This window comes from Cynocephalus volans, chromosome 13 (genome assembly GCF_027409185.1).
Source record: "Cynocephalus volans isolate mCynVol1 chromosome 13, mCynVol1.pri, whole genome shotgun sequence".
Taxonomy (NCBI): Eukaryota; Metazoa; Chordata; class Mammalia; order Dermoptera; family Cynocephalidae; genus Cynocephalus; species Cynocephalus volans.
This window is the reverse complement of record NC_084472.1, coordinates 31,920,903-31,947,500: the sequence shown is the minus strand read 5'-3', so window position 1 is coordinate 31,947,500 and position 26,598 is coordinate 31,920,903. Positions and strand designations below refer to the sequence as shown.

Sequence of the window (26,598 nt, the reverse complement as noted above, 5' to 3'; positions counted from 1 at the left end):
CAGACCTTTTGCCATGCGTTTACATACCTGTGAATTCATATAGAATACATCTAAAAAACAAGTATACGGTGCTTTTTCTTATGCAATTAAAAAAAACCCCATCATATATGGGATTAATCCACCTTTAAACAGTTGCGTGTATTCTGTGATATGGATGTATCATAATTTAGCCATTTACCTGTTGTGAATGCCCCAACTTCACTTTTACTGTGTTGGACCAAACACATAGCACAGCACCTGGTGCAAACACGCTGGTGTTTCTCTAGCATCTATAGCAACTAGGGAAATTGCAGGGAAGGTGTATTTTTAAATGTAATTGATCATGCAAATAGCCTTTCGAAGTGGCTGCAGTAATTTATACCAATTTACACGTCCATGTAGTGATCCGTAACACTGCTTACTTGGCAGGTTTCCCTTTGGTGGGTTCCAGGCCCACTAAACCCTCCTGCAGTCTCCGAGCTTGATCCAGGCGGCACGCCCCACCTCCCCCTGCGCTTGTTCCGGCCCCGCCTCTTCCGCCCGGCAGCCCCGCCTGTCGGCCGCGCCTCTTCCCAGGGCTTGTGGCGGGAGGGGCGGGACGTGGGTCTGCCGTGACGTCACTGCCGGCCGGACGCCATCTTGCTGGGTTGCGGCCGGTCTCGGATGTGTCGGCGGCGGTGGTGGTGAGGGCGTGGGGAAGGGTGGAGTGAGGGGGCGAGGCCGCGACGAAGGCGGCGAAATTCTCCTCCCCTCGGCCCCACCGCGTGGGACGGCGTGAACTTGGTTTCGGAGGGATGTCCGCCTTCTCTGAGGCGGCGCTGGAGAAGAAGCTGTCGGAGTTGAGCAACTCGCAGCAGAGCGTGCAGACCTTGTCTCTGTGGCTCATTCACCACCGCAAGCACTCGCGGCCCATCGTCACCGTGTGGGAGCGGGAGCTGCGGAAAGGTGAGTCGCCCGCGCCTCTCGGCCGCTCCCTGCCACCCGGCCGGTTCCCTCGTGCCCCCGGGTCCACCTGCTCCCGGCTCCCTGGCGTCGGAAGAGCTGTCCCGGTGCCCTCGCGCGGTCGTGCATGGGCTAGGAGGAGCAGCGTGCACCGCGCTGCCCGCAAAGTCGGCGCTTAGTAGGTATGTATTGAATAAAGGAATGAACAATATATTTAAAAACTTCGATTAATTTAAAACGAAAACAGTAGCAGGAGCTTGGGACTCCATACCCAATTATGGGCCAGTAATTTAGGCAATCAGGTATTTTTTTGCACTCCGTGGATTATAATGGAGGATAGGAAGAGGGAAAAGGTAGGGAAGTGGAAAGGAAAAGATTGGTGTGGGTTTGGGAGTTACTTTCATCATATCTATAACACATCAACCTCGTCTTGTAAAATTTATAGAAGAATCAGTTTCAGAACTGGGGAGTCTAAAATAAGAAGATACGTGATGCAATGGAAAGAACCCTGAATTTGTAGATTTTGGAAGATCTAGATTGGACAAGTTTCTTACAACTTCTGGATTGCAAATTTCACACCTGAAAATGAAGTAGTTACAGTCTGGCCGGTTGTCTCAGTTGGTGAGAGCCCTGCCTTGCAGCACCAAGGTCAAGGGTTCGGATCCCAGTATTGGCCAGCCACAAAAAAAAAAAAAAAAAAGAAAAAGAAAAATGAAAATGAGGTAGTTAGATTATAAGTGACTTTATTTAAGTCCCTTCCTGCTCCATGATTAATTGATAGTGCGCCTGTAAACAAAGTAAACGTTTTGAGTCTGTCACTAAAATACCCAGAATCAGTTCACTTCTACTGAGCGACTTTATCTGTAAAGAACTGATTGTATGTTAGTGCGACTGAAAATAAAAAATCTCCTGTGCTTAGTCTGTCTGTACCTTAATTCTTAATTCATTGGGTAGAGTGGGTACTTTTCATTATTGTTTCAAACATCCTGATGGATACGATGGTTATTTATTAAGTGTTAAGGGTTTTAACAATCCGTTAATTAATCAAAATAGTTGCTTGCTTATTGACCCATATAAAAGCTGTATGTTGTGTTAACATGAGAGCCAAAATATGGCATTGGCTGTATAGGATGAAGACAAACTGATCTTGTCTTGTATTTGCTTGTGATTAAGAAAATGTCATCTCTTAAAAGAAATTAATTTTGCAGCTCTGTTTTTCAGCTTATGTATAAGTGTGTGTATTGGCTCTGAACAAGAAATTCATCTACTGTGAGTGGATAAAAAGGTTTGAGAAACACTGATAAAAAGGTCTGGAAAGTAGTTGTGAACTTTGAGAAGTCAGGAATTGGCTTTGCTTCTACATTGTACTAGATTTCAAAATCAACAACAGGTTTATCCTTTTTTTTTTGAAAGAGCATTTAGAAACCTGTATAATCAATAAAGGATTGATACCCAAATTATCTTAACTATTACAAATCAATAGAAAAATGGCAGTATTGTGTATAGGCATGTCACATGAGGAAACTTGGAAGGCCAATAAAAGATACTCAGTCTTACTAATCAGGAAAAATAAACCAGTGAGGTACCACTTTATGTTCATCAGCTTGGCAAAATTAAAATGTATAACAATGTCAAGAATTGTTGAAGACAAAGAGAAACAGGAACTCTTACACTTGGTGGGAGTGTAAAAAGGTATAACCATTTTGGAAATGAACTTGGCAACCCCTAAAAGTTGAAGGTACAGTATATATTCTTTTGCTGAAAGAAACCGTACCTTGATCTAGGGTTTGTGATTCCTCTTTCTAGAAATGTATCCTAGATATGAGTACTATGTTCAAAGGAATTATGTTTATTGCAGCCTTGTAATAACAAAATTGGAAACAATTTAGTCATTCCATTAGAGAATGTACAAATTAATTGTGATATTCATGCAATGTAATATTGTCCAACAATTTTCATGAATGAACTAGAGCTACATGAAACAACATACCTGAATTAAAAAAACAGCAAACAGGAGCTGGTTGATTAACACATTGGGTAGAGCATGGTGCTGATGATCAAGGATTCAGAACCCAGGGACCAAAAAATAAATAAAAATAAAGAAAAGAAAGACAACAGACAAAATATTGAGCTAAGAAAGCCAGCTATAGACCAGTGTGCCATTTGGTAAAGTTTGAAAATATGCAAAACAACACTCTATTGTTTACAGATACCTATATGCAGATACTTCAAAAAGTTCATGGAAAGATTTGTGTTATCTTTTAATTGCATTTTTCCATGAACTTTTTGAAGTACCTTCGTAGTTACAGTTAAAACGTATAGTAATAATTAACACCATATTCCAAGATAGTGGTTACCATAGGGAGAGAGGAAATTAAATGAGATCTGCGCTATCTAATATTTTAAAAAATATTGGTACAAATGTGGGAGAATGGTAAGATGTGCTGTTATCTGGGTTCAGGGATGTTTCCATATATTTAAATGCTTCATAATTAGAAAAATTAAAGGCATATAAGTAGATGCTTTAGGAGGAAGGTGGTGATGGTGGTGATAGTGATGATAGTGATGGTGATGCTGATGATGAACTGATGCTGCCATTCTCATGTGGTTTGGGTTGGTCTGCCAAGGGTTTCCTCTCTTTGACACATGACTGCCTTTGTAGGACATAGTCTTTGTGTCCTCACCCTTCCTTTCAGTTTTGCTCATCAGCCTCAGTATCCTCATCTCCTGTAACATAATGATAATGGCAGTCACTTACTGAGAGAGTACCAGGCATAGGTTTAGCCATTTTATCTTGATATCTTGAATCCTCACATTATCTCTGCAAAATAAGTATTTATGAAATGAATTGATCAAATTAAAAAAATATACTAAATCGAGAAATGAAATAAGGAAAATTGTTCGAACATTTTGTGTTAAGCTAGGCATTCTTTAGTTTCTAAAAGTAGAAGACAAAAATGTGATAGTAGGAGAAATTACTGTTCAGAATACAGGAATGAATAGGTAAAATTATATATGTCAGACGTGGTCATCATTCTATTATGAAGGTTTCTCCCCCTTTTCTACCTTCCTTATCTTTGTCTCCTTTAAAGAAAGAGAATTTGTCTTTGGAAGGATAAACCCCAAGGCATTTATGAAGAACCAAGTGGCATATGATTTTCCTGATAAATGCAATAAAGTATAATAAAAAATGTAAGTGACAATTTTGTTTTTGTTTTCTAACAGCTCTTTTGAGATTAATTCACATACCATACATTTCAGTGGTTTTTAGTATTCATAGAGTTGTAAAATCATCACCAAAACCAATTTTAGAACATTTTCATTATCAAAAAAATCTCCATGGCTTTTAGCCATCATCTTCCAATCCCCTTATGTTCCCCAGCCCTAGGCAACTGCTGATTTACTTTGTGTAGATTTGCCTGTTCTTAGCATTTCATATAGATGGAATTATCTGATATGCAAACTTTTGCAATTGGCTTTTTTTTTTTTTTTTTGTGACCGGTAAGGGGATCAGAACCCTTGGCTTGGTGTCATCCGCACCGCACTCAGCCATCCCTATATAGGATCCAAACCTGCGGCCTCGATGCTCCCAGCGCCGCACTCTCGGAGTGAGCCACGGGTTCGGCCTTGCAATTGGCTTCTTTTAGTTAGGATAATGTTTCCCAGGCTCATCTATGTTGTAGCATGTGTCAGTACTTCATTGCTTTTCATGGCCAAAAAATAATAACTTCATTGAATGAATTTATCCATTCATCAGTTAATAGACATTTGGGTTATTTCCACTTTTTGGCTATTATGAATAATACTGCCAGGAACATTGGTGTATGAGTGTTTTGGGGATATGTTTTCATTTTTTTAGATATATGCCTTGGAGTGGAATTACTGAGTCATGTAGAAACCCAATATTTAACCTTTTGAGGAACCACCAGGCTATTTTCCACAGTGGCTGCACCATTTTTGGTGCAGCACTACCAGCAGTGTATGAGGTTCAGTTTCTCCACATCATTGTCAACACTTACTATTGTCTGTCTTTTTGATTATAGCAGCCTAATGGGTATGAAGTAGTATCTCACTGTGGTTTTGATGTGTGTTACCCTGATGATTAATGATGTTGAGCATATTTTCATATACTTATTGGCCATTTGTATGTTGTCTGGTGAAATGTCTATTTAGATCCTTGCTGATTTTTAAATTGGTTTGTCTTTAATACTGAGTCGTTAAGTGTTCCTTCTGTATTCTAGATAAAAGTACCACATCAGATCCATGATTTACAAATATTTTCTCCCATTCAGGGGATTGTCTTTTCACTTTCTTAACAATGTCCTTTGAAGGTGACTGTTTTAAACTGTAAATGACTCAGTTTTACTATTAATTTACATCATTAATTAAGTTATATATTACAGTCGTTGCTACAAAAATATGTAGACCATGAATGTACCTGAATTTACAGACCAACACTGACAGTTGGGCTCTTTTCTACACACCCCTCCAAAAAATCTGCAAGGGTTGTGGAAAATGAGGTAGATAATGGGGAAGTTCTCTGCAGTTTGGTTAGAGTCACTTTCCTCACTATTCTAGCGATCGAATCCTTCATACCAGCCTCTTGCATGTTATTCATATTTGTGTCTCAATAAAACTGTAAGTTGCTCAACCCTTTTATGTGTGTTAATTCACCTTGTATTTATTGTCTATTGTATTTATATCTATTTATTAGAGAAAACAAAGTTCCTCCCTGCCCTCATAGAATTTATAGTCTCATGGGAAAGGCAAACAGTAAACAAAAAAACTGTAAATACAAGTTGTGTTAGTCCTTTGAAGGAGGAAATCTTTAAGTAGTTAGGGTGGTGAGGGAAATCATCTCTGCCTGGGTGACATTTAATAAAAGACCTTTCTGAACCAGTTGGGAGGGAATATGTGAAGGTGCTGAGGCCTCAGGTGCAAAGAGCCAAACCTGGGAATGTTCAGCTTTTGAATCCCTGCTACTGTTTTTCCTAAATTTAGCAATAGTTAAAATAATTATTTAAAGTTTAGATTTTCCTTCTATTTGCAATCATTTGTTAAAATCGGCACTTTTTTCATCCTTCAGGTAACTAATTATCACTTTGTATTGTATTATAGGTTGGGGGGGTTATATGTTGCTTTTGGAGTAGATAGTGGGCTCCTTTAGGTTGTTGTTTTCCTATTTCAGTTTTTAGCTTTCATAGCCCCAGTAGTTCCAGAACCTTTGTTGACGGTTCATAAATACTTGTTGAATTAAATTTGTATTCATTAATACAGCTTTAGATTTGTAAGAGGTGCTAAAATAAGTACTGTATATTCTCAGCTGCTCTGATTTATTTTGTTTTAGAAAAGTAGAAAAGTCAAAGAACATTTTTCATTTGCTTCAAAAACGTGTGGCAATATAAACCCTTAAAATGAAGAGATTCCATTTTGAATTGACAACTCAGTGGCTTTTATGTTGTCTGGTACTGTTACTTGTTTTTCTTTTAGTTAGAATTGAACAAGTAAGTAGACAGTGTTTACACTTTCTAAGTTCTTGTACTTAAAAGGATCTAATACAAAGTGATTTTTGCAGCTTGTTCTACTCTTTCTCCCTTCTTACCATTGTACTTGACTAGTCTTATGGGGGGAAAAAAGTGGTTTTTGTAACTTTTTTTTAGTGGCAGATTTTAATTATCAGTCAGCAGGCTGATTGAAAAAAAAACAACCAATAACTCATTATGGAAAATGTCAAACAAGTACAAACTGCCATGTGGTCTTCACCCAGCATCAACAGTGATAGTCTTTGTTAACGCCTAAAAAAAAAGTTAATTTCTTAAAATATCACCAGCTATCAAGTCAGTATTTGTTTCCTTGATGATCTCAACATTTTTTTTTTTTAGCCATTTGTTTGAATCAGAATCCAAGTAAATTTCATTCATTGCAATTGATTACTATATACCTTAAGTCTGTTTATAGCTATGGGTTCCCTCTGTCTTTTGTTTTAAATGTATTCTTTGAAAAAACCAAACTGGTTATTCCATAGACATTCTAGATCAGCGATTTCTCAGACTTTCTTGTTTGTGGATCCCTTTACTCTCTTAAATAGTGTTGAAGATTCCTGATCTTTTCTTTAATGTGGGTTATACATCTGTTGGTAGTTACTACATCAGAAATTGAAACATTAAAAAATATCTATTTAATAATTATTTAATTTATTTTAAAACTACAATACTAAATTGATTTCCTGTTAACATAAAATAGCATTTTAAATAAAAATAATTATTTTTTAAAAAAATTAGAGAAAGGAGCAAATTGTTTTACATTTTTGCAAATTTTTATGTTTGTCTTAATGGAGGACAGCTGGATTCTCATATCTGTTTCTGCATTTAATCTTGCTGTACAGTACATCACATGACCTCTGGAAAATACCAGTGTATATGCAAGTGTGAGAGAATGAGAGTGAAAAAAGGCAAATAGTATCTTGACATAGTTGTGAAAGTAGTTCTGTCTTCATGGACCCTATGAAGGGGTCTTGCAGAACTCCAAGACTCTGTAAACTATTTACTGTGAATTGGTAGTTAGATCAGGAGACTACAATGCATTGCTTTGCCTTAAGCAGACATGTTCCCTCGAAAACATTAATTCCCCTGAAAACTTAAACTGAATTTGTGAAATTTCTCTTTGGCTTATAATTTACTTTAGGTTCTCTTTCCTATGACATAAAGCTTTTTAAAAATTGATGATTTAATGTTTTTGCTGCTGGTTAAGCAAATTACATTTAAGTTTCTAATAAAAATAAAGGTGTACTCATGCATTAAACAATCTATGGGTTCGGATCCCTGTACTGGCCAACTGCAAAAATCAAACAGAAAAATCTGTGATCTGTAATTTTACAGGTTTTTGTTGGTTTGTTTTTGATAAAGTGAATTTTTCATTTGAATTATACAAGTAGAAGTTTCTTCTCTTGGTTTCCTTTATTCAGGAAATAATTATTGAGCTTCTTGTTCTGTGAGTAGACTTAAGGGATGATTCAGCAGATAGAAAGACACGTAGCTGTCTTTATGGAATTTACATATCAGCCAGGGAAGTGGAGTCTCCTAAAGTAGTAACTACACAGTAATACAAAGGAAGAATATAATTGTGAACCTAGCCTAATTTAGGTAATCAGAGAAGGCTTATTTGATTTAAGATTTTTAGTATGAGTAGAATTTACTAGTAGCTGTACAAATAATATAGACCTAATTTTTACTATTGCTTTAATCATTTGAATGTGATCTTATATATAACAACATTATTTGACACTATAAAACATTTCAGTTCATAAGGCTTTGGAACTAGGCAGGATAATACACATTTTAGATAAACTTTTAGTGTTTTATGTCTGGAAAGAACTTTAAGTGATTTAAGATGTATTCTAATCTTTTTGTTTGTAAAAATGCACTGAGGATTAAAATAATGAATTATTTAGTCACCTTGTTGTCATCTAGGTTTTTTGCTTATTTTTGGTTCTGTAGCATAGCTTGTGGCTGCTATCAGGTGCCTATTAGTCTTGCTTTCCTTTTTATAGCTTTTCCTTAGTCTCTTCTATCTATAACAACTGAGAAATTTTTTTTTAAAAAGGGGTTATCATGCTTGTGTTAAATGCTTGGATTTTCAAGGTATATTTTAAAAAAATACACACACACTCACATTTGAGTAGGTAATAACATGCGCATAATACATTCAAAAGGCATACAAAGCTCTAAAGAGAAGAGTAAGGCTCGTTTCTATTCCTCTTTCCTACCTACCGATTTTCCCTATCTAGAATCAGTCTGTTAACAGTTTATGTATTCTTCCAGAATTTCTATTTCTGTGTATATACAGTCATTTACATATGTTGCAGTTTCTTTTTCTCTTTCTTGTTTAGACCCATGGCGGAGTATTTTATAGACTTCTGTGCCTTGCTTTAGTCCTTCAATTTATCTTCCAGATTATGTATTTGTACATATGTTGTTGCCTCATTTTTAAAAATGCCTGAATTGTATTCTATTTTATGGATGCTTCTAAGTTTTTTTAGTTTTTTTTTTTTTTTTGGCAACTAGCCAGTCCTGGGATATGAACTCTTGGCCTTGGTGTACAGCCCTACCCTCTAACCGACTGAGTTAACTGGTCAGCCTCCTGCATCATAATTTATGTAACCATTATATTGATGAACATTTAGAATGTGTCATGTTTTTCTGTTACAATTTATAAATATATTTGTAACTAAATATTCTAGTATTTTCTTAATGATTTCTGCTGGTGATTTAAGAGACCCTGATAGAAGTGATAGGCATTAGTATATCATACCATTTTTTTAAAAAAGTTCACTTTTACCCCCACCCATTTGAAGTGTCTCCTTTATTATAAATTAAGTTTTCATATGTATTAAGGTATATTTTTACACTGTCATTCAGTTCCATTGGTCTGTCTACTCATGCATCACTTTCACACTATTATGTTTTCATGTACATCCTATTCAAAGTACATCCCTGTTCCCCCTGCCCTCCCCCGCCACAATTGCTCTGCTCTTTTTTCAGAGTTTACTTGTGTATTCTTGTCATGTTTTTCTGTAAACACTCTAGAATCAATTTGTCATTTGCCAGAAAAAAAAATGTTTTGGTATGTTTGAGGTTAACACTTTAATTTTTACAGTAACTTAAAGCGAATTCACATCTTTTTTTTTTTTTTTTTTTTAAAGATGACCGGTAAGGGGATCTTAACCCTTGACTTGGTGTTGTCAGCACCACGCTCAGCCAGTGAGCGAACCGGCCATCCGTATATGGGATCCGAACCCGGGGCCTTGGTGTTATCAGCACCGCACTATCCCGAGTGAGCCACGGGCCGGCCCCGAATTCACATCTTTATGATGACAAATCTTCTTAGGCTGATATTGTGCATTCTTATTCTAAATTTGTCTTGATTGTAATTTTTTAAATAAGTGGTTCTCAGACTTGTTCGGGTGTCAGTCACTTCATGATGTTTTTAAAAGCTCTGTGAAGAGTATCATGAAATGCACATTTAAGTTTAAAGTAATTGTCTACCCTGTTCTGGCCAGCTCCCAAAATAATTGTCTAACTTTGTGCTAAATGTGTCTTATTTGATTCTAGTGTAGGCTAATAGAAGGAAGTGTTAAAGGATTAAGTCACATTATGAAAAAAGACTTAAAACTGAAAAAAATTTATATCAGTTTTTTCCTGTAAATTGGGAAAATGGTTTGTATTGGTTGGTTTTCGTGATGCCACTCTTTGGTCCAGTTCAAGCAACATCTTTCTCCTTCAAGAGAATGCTTTAAAAAAGCCTTAGACATTTAATCCAGCAAATCACCTTTGTATCTTTAGCCTTTGCACAAATCATAAGCTATACTTTGTTCTATTTTATAGATTATTCTTCAAAACAAATTAAATTTGTTTGGGTAGTCAAGGACCTTATTTTTGTGAAACTATCCAAAAATTTAGTTTTCTTTGTAGAGTATCATGAAGTATTATCTTGAATACCACTATCATAGGTTAATTTTATATATCAACTTGACTGGACTTCACAGCATACCCAGACATTTGGTCAAACATTTTGGATGTGTCTGTGAGGATGTTTCTGGATGAAATTAGCATTTGAATAGATAGACTGTATAAAGCAGATGCTCTCCCTAATGTGAGTGGGCCTTATCCAGTCAGTTGAAGACCTGAATAGAACAAAAAGTTTGGTTCTCCAGTGTGTAATCGGGATCTCCATGTGCCTGACTGCCTTTGAGCTGGGACATGGGTTTTTTCCTGTCTTCAGACTCAAGCTGGGACTCAACCTGAAACATTGGCTGCTCTTCCTGGGTTTCCAGCCTGCCAGTCTTCAGACCAGAACTACACCATTGGAACTCCTGGTTCGCAGGCCTTGGACCTGGAATGGAACTACAGCATTGGCTCTCCTGGGTCTCCAGTTTGTCAGCTGCATATTTTGGGATTTGTTAGCCTGTATAATCCCAGGAACCAATTCCTAATGATAAATCTCTTTCTGTACACACACACACCCACACACCCACCCACACCCACCACAACACACAATACGGGTTCAGTTTCTCTGGAGAACTCTGAGTAATACCCTAAGTAAAAGTAATCTGAGCACTTTATCTAAACTTATTAGTATTTAATCAGTAAATTAACTAATATGTTTCTTTGTTTTTTTGGAGGCTGGCCTGTACAGGGATCAAACCTTGGACCTTGGAGTTAGCAGCATGACACTCTAACCCTCTGTTAGAGTCCTCTGTTTCTAATTTGATGCTTTAGATGGTATTATTTTACTTTCTGTCATCAATATGCCAACTCAGTAATCCTCTTCTATAGCCCCAGTTTCAGTGGCTAAATGATATTTCCTGAGCATCTCAAACTCAGCATGCACAAAGTAACCCTGTTAGGTTATCTTTGCTCACTTCCATCCCTCTTTCCTGTTGGTTTTTCTGTCTTTCCTATTTCAGTGAAAGGCATTACTATCCACCAGTTACCTGAGTTCAGAACCTCAAGATTGTCTCAACCCCTCTCTTCATTACATGACTCACCTTCAGCTTTTTTATTGTTTTTGGTAACATCTCTCTTGCTTCTCCTTTTTCACGCCAGGTTCTCATCTTTCACTAGCACTTTTTTAGTAGCCTCCCAGCTGATCTTCTGTGTCTACTCATTCACCCAGCAGTTGTTCTTACTAATGTTAACATAGAATTACCATATGACCCAGTAATTCTACTCTTAGGTATATATCCAAAAGGATTGAAAACAGATATTCAAACAAATACTTCACAAGAATGTTCATAGCAGGACTATTCATAGTAGTCAAAAAGTGGAAACAAGCCATGTGTCAATCAGTGGATGAATGGATAAACAGAAGTGGTATATCCATATAATGAATGTTATTCAGCTATAAAAAGGAATGAAGTACTGATACATACTACAGTGTGGATGAACCTTTAAAGTATTATACAAAGTAAAAGAAGCCAGACATAAAAGATCACATATTGTATGATTTCATTTACATTAAATGTTTAGAATAGGTAAATCAGCAAGACAGGAAGTGGTTTCCAGGGGCTGGAGGGAGAAGATGAATGGAGGGGGATGGGGTTTAATGGGTACGGGGTTTTCTTGTGAGGTACTGAAAATGCTTTGGAACTAGATAGAGGCGATACTTATACAACCTTACAAATGCATTAAATGCCACTGAATTGTATACTTTAACATGGTTAATTTTACCTTATGAGAGTTTTACCTCAATTTAAAAAAATGGTGTAAATACCTTGCACTTTAATGTGTCGTGTGCTTTTACGTACTCTTTCTTTTTCCTTTTTCTGCTCCATTCCCTATCCTCTGAGCTTTTGTGATAATTCCTCTCTGCAGTTTTGTAGTTTCTCTGGGAAGAATTAGATGTTCACCCATTCATGTTCCCCAGTCCTGTTTTTTGAGATGGGGTTCTTTTTATAAAATTCCAATTAACATCCTAAATTTGTAACAGTCTAGTTTTATTTGATACTACCTAATTTTCAATAGCATACAAAAACTCTGTTCCTGTACAGCTTCATTCCTGTCTTTATGTTGTGTACCAGTCAGTAAATTTATGCATTTGATTTTTAAATCTTACGGGGAAAAAAACTGAGAAGTTATAGCCCCCAAATACAGTAATATTGGCTTTATATTTACTTAGGCAGTTGCCTTTACTGGTGTTCATTATTTCTTAGGCTCGTAGTTACTATCTAGTGTCCTTTTATTTCAGCCTCAAGGACTCCCTTTAGCAATTTTTGTAGGCCAGGTCTGCTAGTGACAGACTTCCTCAGCTTTTGTTTAGTTTGAAATATCTTAATTTCTTCTTCAGTTTTGAAGAACAGTTTTTGCCAGATATAAAATTCTCAGTTGACAGTTTTTTTTCTTTCAGGACTTTAAATATGTTGTCCTACTATCTTCTGGCCTCCATAGTTTCTGATGACAAATTGGCTGTTAATTTTAATGAGGCTCCCTTGTATACAACAGTCACTTCATTTTTTGCTGTTTTCAAGATTCTGTCTTTGTCTTTATCATTTACAGCCAGATTACAGTGTGTTTCAGTGTGGGTCTCTGAATTTATCCTTCTTGGAGTTCGTTAAGCTTCTTGGATCTGTAGATTCATGTCTTTCCTCAAGTTTTGGCATTTTCAGTCTTTATTCTTCATATATTCTTTCTTCATCCTTCTCTGTCTCTTCTCCTGTGACTTTTATAATGCATATGTTTGTCAGTTAGTTGGTATTCTGCAGGTCCCTTAGATTGTGTTCATTTTTCTGCATTTTCTCTCTACTCCACAAACTCAATCAATTGTCTTATCTTCAAACTCACTAGTTCTCCCTACTCTGGCATTTTCCATGGTGTCATTTCCCTAGTACTTTTTAGTGCTATTTTAACATTTATCACATCGTATTTCAATAGTTCTGTGTTAAGTTTCTTATTGCTGGAGGACTAAGCCTATTCCTTTATTCCCTCAGAAGCTAGCATATAGTAGACACCTCAGTAAATATGTGTTGAAAGAGTTATTGAATGAAAGTTGGAAAGTTATGTAAATTTTGAGGCTTTTAGAGTTAGAAGTGGTATTACAGAATGTTTTGCTGTTTCTTTTAAAAATATATTTAGGAACTTCTGACATCTTGAGCCAAATGATGAACCCTGCTTATGTAAATATTTTCCTGGTTGAGAAAGACTTGAATAATTTCCACCCTTTTCTGTCATATTGTTTCATTCTTCTCATCCATTCTTAGAAAAGTGGTCCTTAAAGTGTCACTGGACCGCAGTGGATCACCGAGACCCTTTTAAGGGTGTTTGGGTTCACAAGGTCATAATTATTTTCATAATGCTACTAAGGCTTTTTTGTCCCTTTTCATGATGTTGACATATATCTTCACAGTGCAAAAACAAAGGTGGGTGAAAACTGGTAGCACATGATCATTAATTAAGGCAGACACATCAAACTATATTAGTAATCATTGTATTTTTCACACCACACACTAGCAATTAAATAAAAAAAGCTGTCTGACTTATGTGCTCATTGAAGCAGTACAAATTACTAATTTTGTTAAATCATGACCCTTGAATATATTACTTTTTTTTTTTCATTTTATTGTGGTAAAAAATATGTAATATGAAATTTACCATTTAAGTGTTCAGTGCATTGGCATTAAGTACATTCATATTGTTTTGCAGCTATCATCACCATTCATCTTCTGAATTTTTTTCATTTTCCCACACTGAAACTCTATCCATTAAACATTAACCCTCATTTTTTCCTCTACCAACCACTTCTACTTTCTGTCTGTATGAATTTGTCTACTCTAGATGTCTCATATAAGTTGAATTGTACAATTTGTTCTTTTGAGATGGGCTTACTTCGCTTTGTGTGACATCATCAAGGTTCATTTGTATTATAGCATGTGTTGGAATTTCCGCCCTTTTTAAGGCTGAGTAGTATTCCATTGTATGTACATACCATGTTTTATTTATCCATTCATTTGTCATTGGACAACTTGTGTTGCTTTAACTTTTTGGCTATTGCGAATAATGATGCTATGGACGTGGGTGTACAAATATCTATTTGAGTCCTTGCTTTCAATCCTTTAGGAGTACAGGCTCAGAAGTGGAGTTGTTGAATCGTATGGTAATTGTGTATGTTAATTTTTTGATGAACTGCTATACTGGATGTTTTCCATAGCACCTGCATCATTTTACATTCTAGCCAGCAATGCACATAGGTTCCCATTTCTCCACATTCTTGCTAACCCTTGTTGTTTTCTGTTTTTTGTTTTTGGTAATAGCCATCCTAATGGGTGTGAACTCGTATCTGATTTTAGTTCTGATTTGCATACCCTAATAACTAGTGACATTGAGCTTTGTTTCATGTGCTTATTGACCATTTGTATTTCTTCTTTGGAGAAATGTCTACTCAAGTCCTTTGCCCATTTTTGAATTGGGTTGTTTTTTGTTGTTGAGTTGCAGGAGTTCTTTAAAAACTATATTCTGGCTATTAATCTCTTAGAAAATATGTGATTTGCAAATCATGTTTGATTTTCTTCCATTCTGTGGGTAGGCTTTTCATTTTGTTAATAATGTCCTTTGATACTCTAAAGTTTTTAATTTTGTTAAAGTCCAGTTTATCTTTTTTTGTTATGGCCTGTGCTTTTGGTGTCTTAGCCCAGATATCATTACCAAAGCCAATGTCATGAAGCTTTTTTCCTGTGTTTTCTTCTAAGAGTTTTGTACTTTTAGCTCTTACATTTAGTTCTTTGATCCATTTTGAGTTAATTTTTGAATAAGATGTGAAGTTTAGGTTGAGGTTAATTTTTTTGCCTGTGGATGTTCAATTGCTCCAGTACCATTTGTTGAAGAGGCTGTCTTTTTTTCATTGAATTGCTTTTACACCTTTGTCAAAAATGACTTGGTTGTATCTGTGTGGGTCTAGTTCTGGGTTCTCTATTTTATTCCATTAATCCATGTATCAGTCACTCTGCCTATACCATACAGTCTTGATTACTGTAGCTGTATAATATCTTGAAATCAGGTAGACTGCTTCCTCTCCCTATATTCTTTTTAAAAATTGTTTTAGTTATTCTAATTCATTTGCCTTTCCATGTAAATTTTAGAGTAATCTTGTCTATTCCTATAAAAAAATCTTGCAGGAATTTCGATAACAGTTGTTTTAATCTTGTATGTCAGTTTAGGGAGAATTGACATCTTTATTTTGTTGAGTCTTGCAATCCAAGAACATGGTATATCTCTGCATTTATTTAGATCTTTGATGTTTTTCATCAGCATTATGTAGCTTTTAGCATACAAGTCCTATACATGTTTTATTAGATTTACATGGTCTTCAATTTTTTTTGAGCAATTTAAAATTATATTGTATTTAAAATTTTGCTGTCTACATGTTCAATCCTAATATATTGAAATACAATTGGTTTTTAAATATTTATCTTGTTTGTGTGACCTTGATAAATATTTATTAGTTATAGGAGTTTTTTGTTTGTCTGTTTTCCATAGAATCCTTGGTATTTTTTTTCTTTTTCTTTTTTTTTTTTTAAGAAAAAACTATGACCGATAAGGGGATCTTAACCCTTTACTTGGTGTTGTCAGCACCATGCTCTCCCAAGAGAGCTAACTGGCCATCCCTATATAAGGATCCGAACCCATGGCCTTGGTGTTACCAGCACCACACTCTCCCAAGTGAGCCACAGACTGGCCCTTCCTTGGTATTTTCTATGTAGATAATTATGTCATCTGCAAATAGAGACAGTTTTATTTCTTCATTTCTGATCTCTATGTCTGTCTGTCGTCCTTTTTTTTTTTTTTTTTTGCCTTTAATGTATTTGCTGGAATTTCTAGTGCTGTGTTGAAGAAAAGTGATGCGAGTGGGCATCCTTGCCTTGTTCCTGATCTTATAGGGGGAAAGCATTCAACTGTTCTCCCATAGATATAATATTAACTGTAGGTTGGTTTTTTTTTTTCCCCCCATAAGGTTCTCTTTATCAAGTTGAGGATGTTCCCCTCTATTCCTGGTTTCTGAGAGATTTTATCATGAATGGTTGTTGAATTTTGTCAGAAGCTTCTTTGCCAGTTTATATGATCATGCAATTTGTTTTCCTTAGCCATTTTTAATATGATATATTACATCAATTGATGTTCTAATCTTAAACCAGCTTGATCCTTGGAATAAATTCCACTTATCTTTGCTATATAATTCTTTTTATATGTTGCTGAATTTTATTTACTAATATTTTGTTAGGATAGTTTCATCTATAGTAATGAGAGCCGTCAGTCTGTAGTTTTCCTTTCTTTGGAACTGTTTGATTTTGATATCAGAATAGCAATATCGTTTTCATAAAATGAATTAGGATGTATTCCCTTTTCTATTTTCTGAAAGAGATTGTGTAGAATTTTAAAAATTCTTTAAACATTTGGTATAAGTCTCTGGCAGAAATGATCCTGACCTGGATATATTGTTTGGGGGAGAGTTTTAAAATTGTAAGTTCAATTTTCTTAAATTATTATAGGGCTATTCAACTATTTCATATTGGATGAGTTATGATAGCTTGTGTTTTTTGAGGAAGTGGTCCATTTTGTCCAAGTTGTCAAGTTATATGTCTAGAGTTGTTCATAGTATTCCCTTATTATCCTTCCAATGTCTTTAGGATCTGTAGTGACATATCCCTGTTTAATTCCTTATTGATAATTTTTGTCTTCTCTTTTTGTTTTGTCATTCTTTCTAGAGATTTTTCAGTTGTTATTGGTCTATTGATCTTTTCAAAGAACCAGCTCTTTGTTTCATTGATTTCTTTTTTTTGTATCTCAATTTTTATGTTTTCAGTTTCATTGATTTCTTTTCTTACCTTTATTATTTCCTTTCTTCTGCTTGGTTGAGTTTATTTTGTTGCTCTTTCTCTGGGTTCTTGAGGTGAGAGCATAGATTATTGATTTGAAACTGTTGGCTTTTTCTGATGTATGCATTTAATGTTAAAAATTTCTTTCTCAGGGCCGAGCCCGTGGCGCACTCGGGAGAGTGTGGCGCTGGGAGCGCAGTGACGCTCCCGCCGCGGGTTCGGATCCTATATAGGAATGGCCGGTGCACTCACTGGCTGAGTGCTGGTCACGAAAAAGACAAAAAAAAAAAAAAAAAAAAATTCTTTCTCAGACCTGCTTCAGCTATTTTACACAGATTTTAATATGTTGTATTTCACCATATTTTCACGTGCCAATTGAAGGATTGTTATGATGGCTGCTTTAAAGTCCTTGACAGATGCTCCTAACATCTCTGTCTTCTTGGTGTTTCCATCTATTCATTGTCTTTTTTCATTCAATTTGAGATCTTCCTCGTTCTTAATATGATGAGTGATTTTTTGATTGATCCATAGATTTTTTTTGGATTATGTTTTGAGACTCTGGATTTTTTTTAACACTGCCCCATTCAGGGAGGGAAGGAGGGAGGTACTCTTTGTTACTGTTGGGTGCAAGTGGGACTTCTGACTGTACACTAGGCCTCCACTGACACCACGGGGAGGGGGAAGAGAGAAGGGAGTACGTGGCCCCATTACTGCTGGGCCATGGTGAAAGTACTAACATTCCACTAGGTCTCCTGTGACATACCCCTGGTGTGGAGTTGCTTCTTACTGCTAGGTTGGGGTAGAAGTTTAGGCTCCCTATTTTGCCTTCTTGGACACCACCCAGGTAGAGGTGTTGTGTCCATTACATTACAATCTTTCAAGGGTGAAAGTCTAGGCTTCCCATTTAGCCTTTGCTCGTGTGGGTGGGGCCACAATTTTTTTTCTGTGGTGTTTGGAGTACGGATGTTATTGTCTAAAAGTTTTCTGTCTTGCTAGGCGCCCCTTTCCCTTTGGTTAGAGAGAGGGAAGGCTTTTGTTGACAGCTTCTAATATCAGCACCTGTTAGAATTTCTGGGTTCTTCAACTCCAAACCTGGGGTATGTGAGGCAAAGAGACAACCCAGGGAACTCACCCCCATGTTATGCCTTGGGTCCCAAGGTTTCTAGCCAGTCTGCCATTTTCTTTCTTATATTTGTTTTATATATGGTGTCCAGGATTTGTAGTTACACTTAGCAGCAGGAATAGGGAAAAGTATGTCTGCTCTATCTTCCCAGAAGCAGAAGTCCCCTACAGATTGTTGTTTATATTGGGATTGGGATGTATTATTTGGAATAATGCTTAGGCTACTATTTGCTATTAGTATTTTCTTGTCTTTGATATTACAGAATACTTTCTGGTTAGCATGTTGTATTAGTATTTTTAGTGGGTTTATTTTAATATAATTATGTTGAACATTCATTTTCACTTTTTATTTGTTTAAAATATACATTTGTTATTTGATCATCACATTTTGTACACAAATACTGTCAACTCTGTACCCCATAAATATTATAATCAATTATGTTTCAATTAAAAAATAAATTTAAAAATATACATTTGTTGTAAAATTTAAAACAGTGCAGTAGTATGTAAAGTTGCAAAGTAAAAGTCTACTGTAAAGAAATGAATTATCCTCAAATTAATCTGTAAACTCAGAGAAATCTATAAGGGAATTGTTTTTTAGCAAGAAATTTAATTCTAAAGATCCTTGGGAAAAGTAAATGTGGAAGAAAAGCCAAGGTGATTTTGAAGGGAAAACAATAATGGAAATCATGTGCTTTTTTAGGTAGCCAGGCAGTCTGTAAAGTAATTATAGCAGTATGATGTTGGTACAGGAATAAGAATATTTATGAATGGAACATAATAGAAATTTAGGAGGAGACCCATTTTATATAGGCATATGGTAAATTAGGCACTTTACAGCCATGGGAAAAGGGATAGAATATTAACAAATGATTTTTAAAATCCTACCTAATACCATATATAAAACTAATTCCAGTTGAATAAAAGATATAACATTAAAAAAATCAATTGTGGAAGCATGAAAGAAAAATATGTTATACATTTATAATTATTTCTAATCCTAGATTGTAAAAGGACTTTCTAAATAAGATATAGGCCAGGATTTATGTAGGAAATAGTTTTGGCTACAGAAAATTATAAAATCTCTGAATATGTAAAATATCAGATTTCAGTTTTAAGCAACAGATTCAGAGAAAATATTTGCAATATCTAAAACAGGGAAAAGCTAATATTCATAACATATAAAGCAGTCTTATAAATTGATAATATCTCAGTAGAAAGTGAGCAACATAATATGAACAGACAGTTCACAAAAGAAATGACTAAGAAATCAGGATCATTGGTAATCAGGCCATTGCAGGTAAAAACATTGTCATTTACTTCTAAAAGATTGGCAAACATTTTAAATATTAATAGTATCAAGTTGATGATGCAGGGAAATGAGCATTCTCACTTGATGGAAGTTCCAACAATTTTTTTGGTAGACAACTTGACAATGTCTGTCAAAATTTAAACCGCATAACTTTTAACCTATCACATCTGCCTCTCAAAATGTATCCTATAGAAATACTTGCAAAGGTTTACAAAGATAAAAAGTATTAAATATTTCGGGCCAGCCCTGTGGCTCACTTGGGAGAGTGCGGCGCTGATAGCGCTGAGGCCTCGGGTTCAGATCCTATATAGGGATGGCCAATGTGCTCACTGGTTGAGCGTCGTGCAGACAACATCGAGCCAGGGGTTACGATCCCCTTCCCTGTCAAAAAAAAAAAAAAGTATTAAATATTTGAAACAACCTATATATTATGTGAGTAAGTAGCTATTAAAAGGAATGAAGCTGTTAAAAGAGTTTGGTAACATATTTGCTGATCAATACAAAAATGTCTTGGATATATGAAGTGTGAAGGTTGTTGTAAAACACGTAGCATGATCTCATTTATGAAAAAAATCCTATGTATGTATGTTTATATCTGTGTATATAAGTATATAATGTTAGGGCCGGCCCGTGGCTCACTCGGGAGAGTGCGGTGCTGATAACACCAAGGCCACGGGTTTGGATCCTATATAGGGATGGCCGGTTGGCTCACTAGCTGAGCGTGGTGTTGACAACACCAAGCCAAGCGTTGAGATCCCCTTACCGGTCATCTTTAAAAAAAAAAAAAAAAAGTATATAATGTTTGCAGATGTATGTAAAATGCCTCCAAAAGGATGCACACACTAAATTATTAACCCATATTTATCTGTGATGAGGAGAAAGAGATGAAGGGATATTTCACTATCTGTGTTCAACTTTTATTTTAGTATTTTAATTAACTTTTTATGATGAACTTTTAAAATTATACACAAAAGTAATGATGACAAGATACTGAACTTTCATGAACCAATCATCCTTCTTTGACATTATTAATGTTATATCTTTATGTTTTCGTCTGTCTTAATCACCCCGCCACCTCCTTTTTGTCCTGGTTACTTAAAGCAAATACCAAACATTAAGCCATTTTAACCATAATACATCAGTGTGTATTTATAATACATAAATTAAAAATTTTAATATAATCATCAGGGCTCTATCACACCTAATGAAATTAACTGTGACTCTGGATTATTTTAAACCCAGTTCATGTTCAGTATCCCAGATTTCCTAAAAAATGTCTCTGTGTACTTATTGTTCAAAATGGCATCCAACAATTTCCACACATGACTTTTGGTTAACAGGTCTGTTTAGTTACATTCCCTCATCCCCTCTTCTTTTCATACAGTTTATTTTTGGGGGAGTCTGTGTCACATGGACTAGAATTTCTCTGGTTATGCATTTGGCTGATTCCATCTTCATGGTGTTATTCCCAAGGAAAACTTCTCTGGCTGTGTTGTACACTTCATGGTGTGTCACAATAGGAGACCGATAATATCTAGTTGTTTTATGTTTAAGGATAAGACTGATCAGTTGTTATAAGTGTGAATCATCCGTTATAAAGATCTTCATCACCTCTCACCCAGTGATTTTTAGCAGCTACAGATAATGGTTGCTTGCTGCAAAATTGTGAATGTCTAATTCTTTCATTCTTTCTGCATTTATTGTCCAGAATTCTTCTGTAACAGTAGTTCAGAAAAGTGTGATTCCCAGACCGGCAGTATCAATATTACCTGAGAACTTGTTGGATAGCAAATTCTTAGGTCCTACCCCAGAAAGAAACTATATGGGTAGGAGCCAGTAATCTGTGTTTAACATGCTTCTAGGTGATTCTAAAGCACCCTCAAGTTTGAGCATCTGTCCTCTAGGAACTTTACTTCATCTACCATTGGTTACTTTGAAATATAGTTCATACAGGAAAAACAGGATAAATACTTTTTCCCTCTTGTACCTTTTTGGCAGCCTCTTTTTATTTATTTATTTTTTTAAGGTGTCAGTATGAGCTCATGGATTTTTATGTTTGTGTTTCAGACCACATTGTCATAATAGTATTCTTTTTGATCCACTTAGAGCAGTGACAGCCTTTCAGAGCGTTGCTTGTGTCCTCTGGATAGTTTTTAAATAGCTTTTTTTCTAACATGACAAGATGTGCTAGGTGCATTTTGTGTATTTCCTGCTATTACTGGTGAAATGTTTTTTAGGGACTATAGTATGGGTCTTGAGAGTGCTAATTGATTTGAGTGCATTTCTTTGAGTGCATTTAATTACTTTAATAATTGTTTAAATGATAAAATAGGTGTTACTTACCTTGTAGGGTTGTTTTGAAGGTTAAATGAGATACATGATAAACTTTTAGAACAGTACCCAGGTCATGGAAACTGTAGTCAATATTATATTTTCAATATCATTCTTAAAAGAGCAAACAAGTTTTAGTCTCAATCCTGTTCCAGAAGCAAGAATAAATGGCTTTGATGTGTATTGTTTCAGAACTCTTCTAGTTGACATTGTATTTTATAGTGGTCTGATAATGGTCCATGATGAAGTTTATTCTTTTCAGAATTTGTAGAATTTATTTGTTGCATATACATACTGAAATCAAGGTTTTCAAAATTATTTCATTTATGAAAATTCAGGAACTTGAATTTTGGCCTTTTTGGCCTTTTAGGATGGGAAAGGTGTTCCTTTGTCTGGGTGTGTGTGTGTGTGTGCGTGTGTGTGTGCATGTGTGTGTATCCAGCATTGAAACGATAAATTTCTCCTGGATAAATCCACCGGCAGCACAAAGTTTATTGGTGGAATACCAGCTCAGCACAATGCTGAAGCTCTTTTCAGCATATTCACTCAAGTTAATCATTTAATATGTAACTCATGTGTTTCTCCTTTATGACTTAATTCTTTGATCTTTCAGAATCTTTCTTGATTTCCCCCAAAGGTGCAGCTATCTATTGTTTACTGTTTGGGTGTATGTAACTTAACACTATGTCTTAGATATCTTTCCATATCAGTATGTAAAGCTCTTTTTCATTTCTGAATACTAATGTATGGATTGTATGCATGTGCCATTATTTGTTTAGTCATCTCCATCTTGTCATGAATGTCCTTAGTAACTTCTTTGTGCATTTGTGAGAGTATATCCATAGGATAAATTTCTAGAAGTGAAATTTGCAGGGTCGAAGAGGTACGTATATTTACTTTTTGGGTTTTTTTTGTGGCCCTTTAAGATCACACTGAAAAATAGAAATTTTGCATTTAAATTTTTACTTAGGAAAACAATCATGAGCAGCTGAAACTTATATAATACTTATGCCTGCATATTTAATCCTAACCCTATGAGATAGGTCCTATTATTTTCGTTTTACAGATGAGGAAGTAACTTGCCTAAGGTCACATAGGAAATAAGTTAAAGAACTGGGATTCAAATAGAAGCAGCCTAGCAACAAGTCCTATGGTCCTATCACTGTACTATGCTATCTTGGCAAGAGACTAAGTTGCTTTCTTGAACAAATTACTATTTAAATGGTTGCATTTACATTTTTCATAGATATTGCTAAATTATTCTAAGAGGATGCACTAATTTATTCTTAAACCATTTTTCAGATGTCTGAACTTATCTAAACATAGTAATCTTACTCATATTCTTGACAACTTTAGTTAGTGTCAGACTTTTCATCTTGGTCAATCTAGTAGGTAGAAAATGGTAGTTGGTTTTAATTATTTAACACTGTGGGGTTTTTTTGAACTTCCTATTTACATGTCTTGCCCATTTTTCTGTAGGTCATTGATTTGTAAGAACTCTAGAGTGGAAGAGGGAAAATGAAAGTAGTGGACTCAGTACATTGAAAATATTCAGGAGTAGCTACAGCTCTAAGAAAATTTGTCTTTCACAATCAGAATTTGAAGTTGTTGGGGTTTACGTGTGTTACCCACTGAGCTATGCTGGGTGATGTTAATGACCAGAAACTAAGTAACTAAAGCCACAGATGTAGGCCGAAATTTACTCATTCAGTAAATACTGAGCAAGTTATGAACCAGCTGTTGGGCTTGATTCTGTAGATTGGTAGATGAGACATTGCTTTCAATGGAATTTAGTTTAGTTGGCAAGCACTACATTAAATAAAAACAATTGTATTAGGATAAGTGTGCCACAGGAAAAGTATGGAGTGCTACAGAGCATACCAGAGCTGTGTAACCTATGGGGGCTGGTTGGTCAGGAAAAACTAGAGGAGCGCATTTAACTGAGGGCCGAAGGATGGTAGGTGATAGAGTTTGGACATGTCGTCCCCCTCAAACTAATCCCCAATGTGGCAGTGTTGGGAGCTGTTTGAGTCATGGGGGCGATCCCTCACGAGTGTATTAATGCTCTCCCTAAGAGGTGGGGGTAGTGAATGAGTGCTCGCTTTATTAATTCCCACCAGAGCTAGTTGTTTAAAAGACCCTGGTACCTCCCCTCTCTCTCTTGCTTCCTCTCGCCATGTGATCTGTTTGTACCTGCCAGCTGCCTACTGCTTTCTGCCATGAGTAGAAGCAGCCTGAGGCCCACTTCAGATGCAACTGTCCCAGAATCATAAGCCAAATAAAACTCTGTCCTTTACAGATTACCCAGTTTCAGTTATTCTGTTATAGTAACATGAAAACGGAGTAAGGCAGTAGAAGTTGGGGAAGTTGGGGAAATATTAGTGTTCGATGCAAAGAGTAGTGTAGAGGATGGAGATAGACTTTGTGAGGCCTTTGGTTTGTATTAAAGATTTAAAATGTTATCTGGAGAACAATAGAAAATCTTTGAAGGATTTTAGGCAAGAAGAGACAGGATCAATTGTATGGGTAATTTGAAATGTGAACCTGAACTCTTTGAAGGGGTGGGCTGCCAAAAATCTGAGGTGTCCTGGCAGTGGTACGGGAATACATCAGCTCTATCCGTTTTTCTCCCACCTCAGCTATTGAGAAGCAGCCAGCTGTGTCTGACTGAACTTTTTGTCCTGTCTAGGACAGATAGAATCCATTCAAAAACAAACTGTTCATTATATACTTTCTGTGGCAAAGAAAATTACTACATTAAAGCAGTTTCTGCCTTACAACTACTTATCTATCCATATGAACATGTCTTCTTCTCCATAGTGCCATGGACAGAGAAGGAAAGATCTTGTTAGAATCTACAGGTTACTGGCCTGTAGTTTTCTTTTTTTGTTGTATCTTTGTCTGGTTTTGGTATCAGGGTGATGCTGGCTTCATAGAACGAGTTTGGGGGAATGGTTTCTGTTTCAATTTTTTGGAGTAGTTTGGAAATAACTGGTATTAATTCCTCTTTAAAGGTTTGGTAGAATTCAGTAGTGAAGCCATCTGGTCCTGGGCTTTTCTTTTTTGGAAGATTTCTGATTACTGCTTCAACCTTTTTGCTTGTTATTGGTCAGTTCAATTTTTCTTTGTCTTCTTGGCTCAACCATGGTAGTTTGTATGTGTCTAGAAATTTATCCATTTCCTCCAGATTTTCAAATTTGTGGGTGTATAGTTGTTCATAGTAATCTCTAATGATTCTTTGTATTTCTGTGGTATCAGTTGTGATATCCCCTTTTTTGTTTCTGAGTTTTGTTATTTGGGTCTTTTCTCTTCTTTATTTTAGTAAGCCTGGCTAGTGGTTTGTCTATTTTGTTTATCTTCTCAAAAAACCAACTTTTTGTTTCATTGATCTTTTGTATTGTATTTTTGGTCTCTATTTCATTTAGTTCTGCTCTGATTTTAATTATGTCTTTATGCCTACTAACTTTTGGATTGTATTGTTCTTGTTTTTCCAGTTCCTTGAGTTGTAAAGTTAGGTTGTTTATTTGAAATCTTTCTATTCTCTTGATGTAAGCATTTATTGCAATAAACTTTCCCCTTAGGTTTTGGTATGATGTATTGTTATTATCATTAATTTTGAAAAATTTTTTGATTTCCTGTTTGATTTCTTCTTTTACCCATATGTCATTGAGAAGCATGTTGTTTAATTTCCAAGCATTTGTGTGCTGTTCAAGATTTCATTTGTTATTAATTTCTAGTTCCTGAGCAAAAAAAGTAAAGCCAGAGGCGTAATACTTCCTGACTTCAAACTGTATTACAAATCCGTAGTAACAAAAACAGCATGGTATTGGCATAAAAAAAGACATGTGGACCAATGGAACAGAATAGAGAACTCAGAAATTAACTCATGTATTTACAGCCAACTAATCTTTGACAAAGGCACCAAGAACATACACTGGGGAAAAGACTGCCTCTTCCATAAGTGGTGCTGGGAAAACTGGATATCCATTTGTAGAATGAAACTTGATCTGTACCTCTTACCATATACCAAAATCGACTCAAAATGGATTAGAGACCTAAATATAAGTCCTGAAACTTTAAAACTCCAAGAAGAAAACATAGGGGAAATGCTCCAGGATTTAGGACTGGACAATGACTTTATGAATAACCCCAAAGCACAGGCAACAAAAGAAAAAATAACCAAATGGGATTGTATCAAACTAAAAGCCTTCTACACAGCAAAGGAAACAATAGAGTGAAAAGACATCCTACAGAATGGGAGAAAATATTTGAAAAATATGCATCTGACAAGGGATGAATATCCAGAATATACAAAGAGCTCAGACAACATTACAGTAAAAAAACCAAATAATTCTTTAAAAAAATGGGCAAGGGAGCTGAATAGACATTTCTCAAAGGAAGACATACAGACGGCCAACAGTTTTATTAAAAATATGCTCAACACGCTAGTCATCAGAGAAATACAAATCAAAACCACTTTGAGATATCACCTCACCCCAATCAGACTGGTTATTGTAGAAAAGACAGTGAATAACAAATTTTAGCAAGG

General features: G+C 35.8%; 1 protein-coding gene across 1 annotated transcript in view; it reads left to right on the top strand.

The window, feature by feature from the left end:
- Positions 1-635: 635 nt before the first annotated feature.
- RPRD1A (regulation of nuclear pre-mRNA domain containing 1A) overlaps positions 636-26,598 on the top strand; it is a 73,073-nt gene continuing 47,110 nt past the window's right edge. The window contains exon 1 of the mRNA XM_063077184.1: positions 636-924. Within this exon, the coding sequence (XP_062933254.1) occupies positions 774-924 (151 nt within the window). The 5' untranslated portion in view covers positions 636-773. The remainder of the gene's footprint in view (positions 925-26,598) is intronic.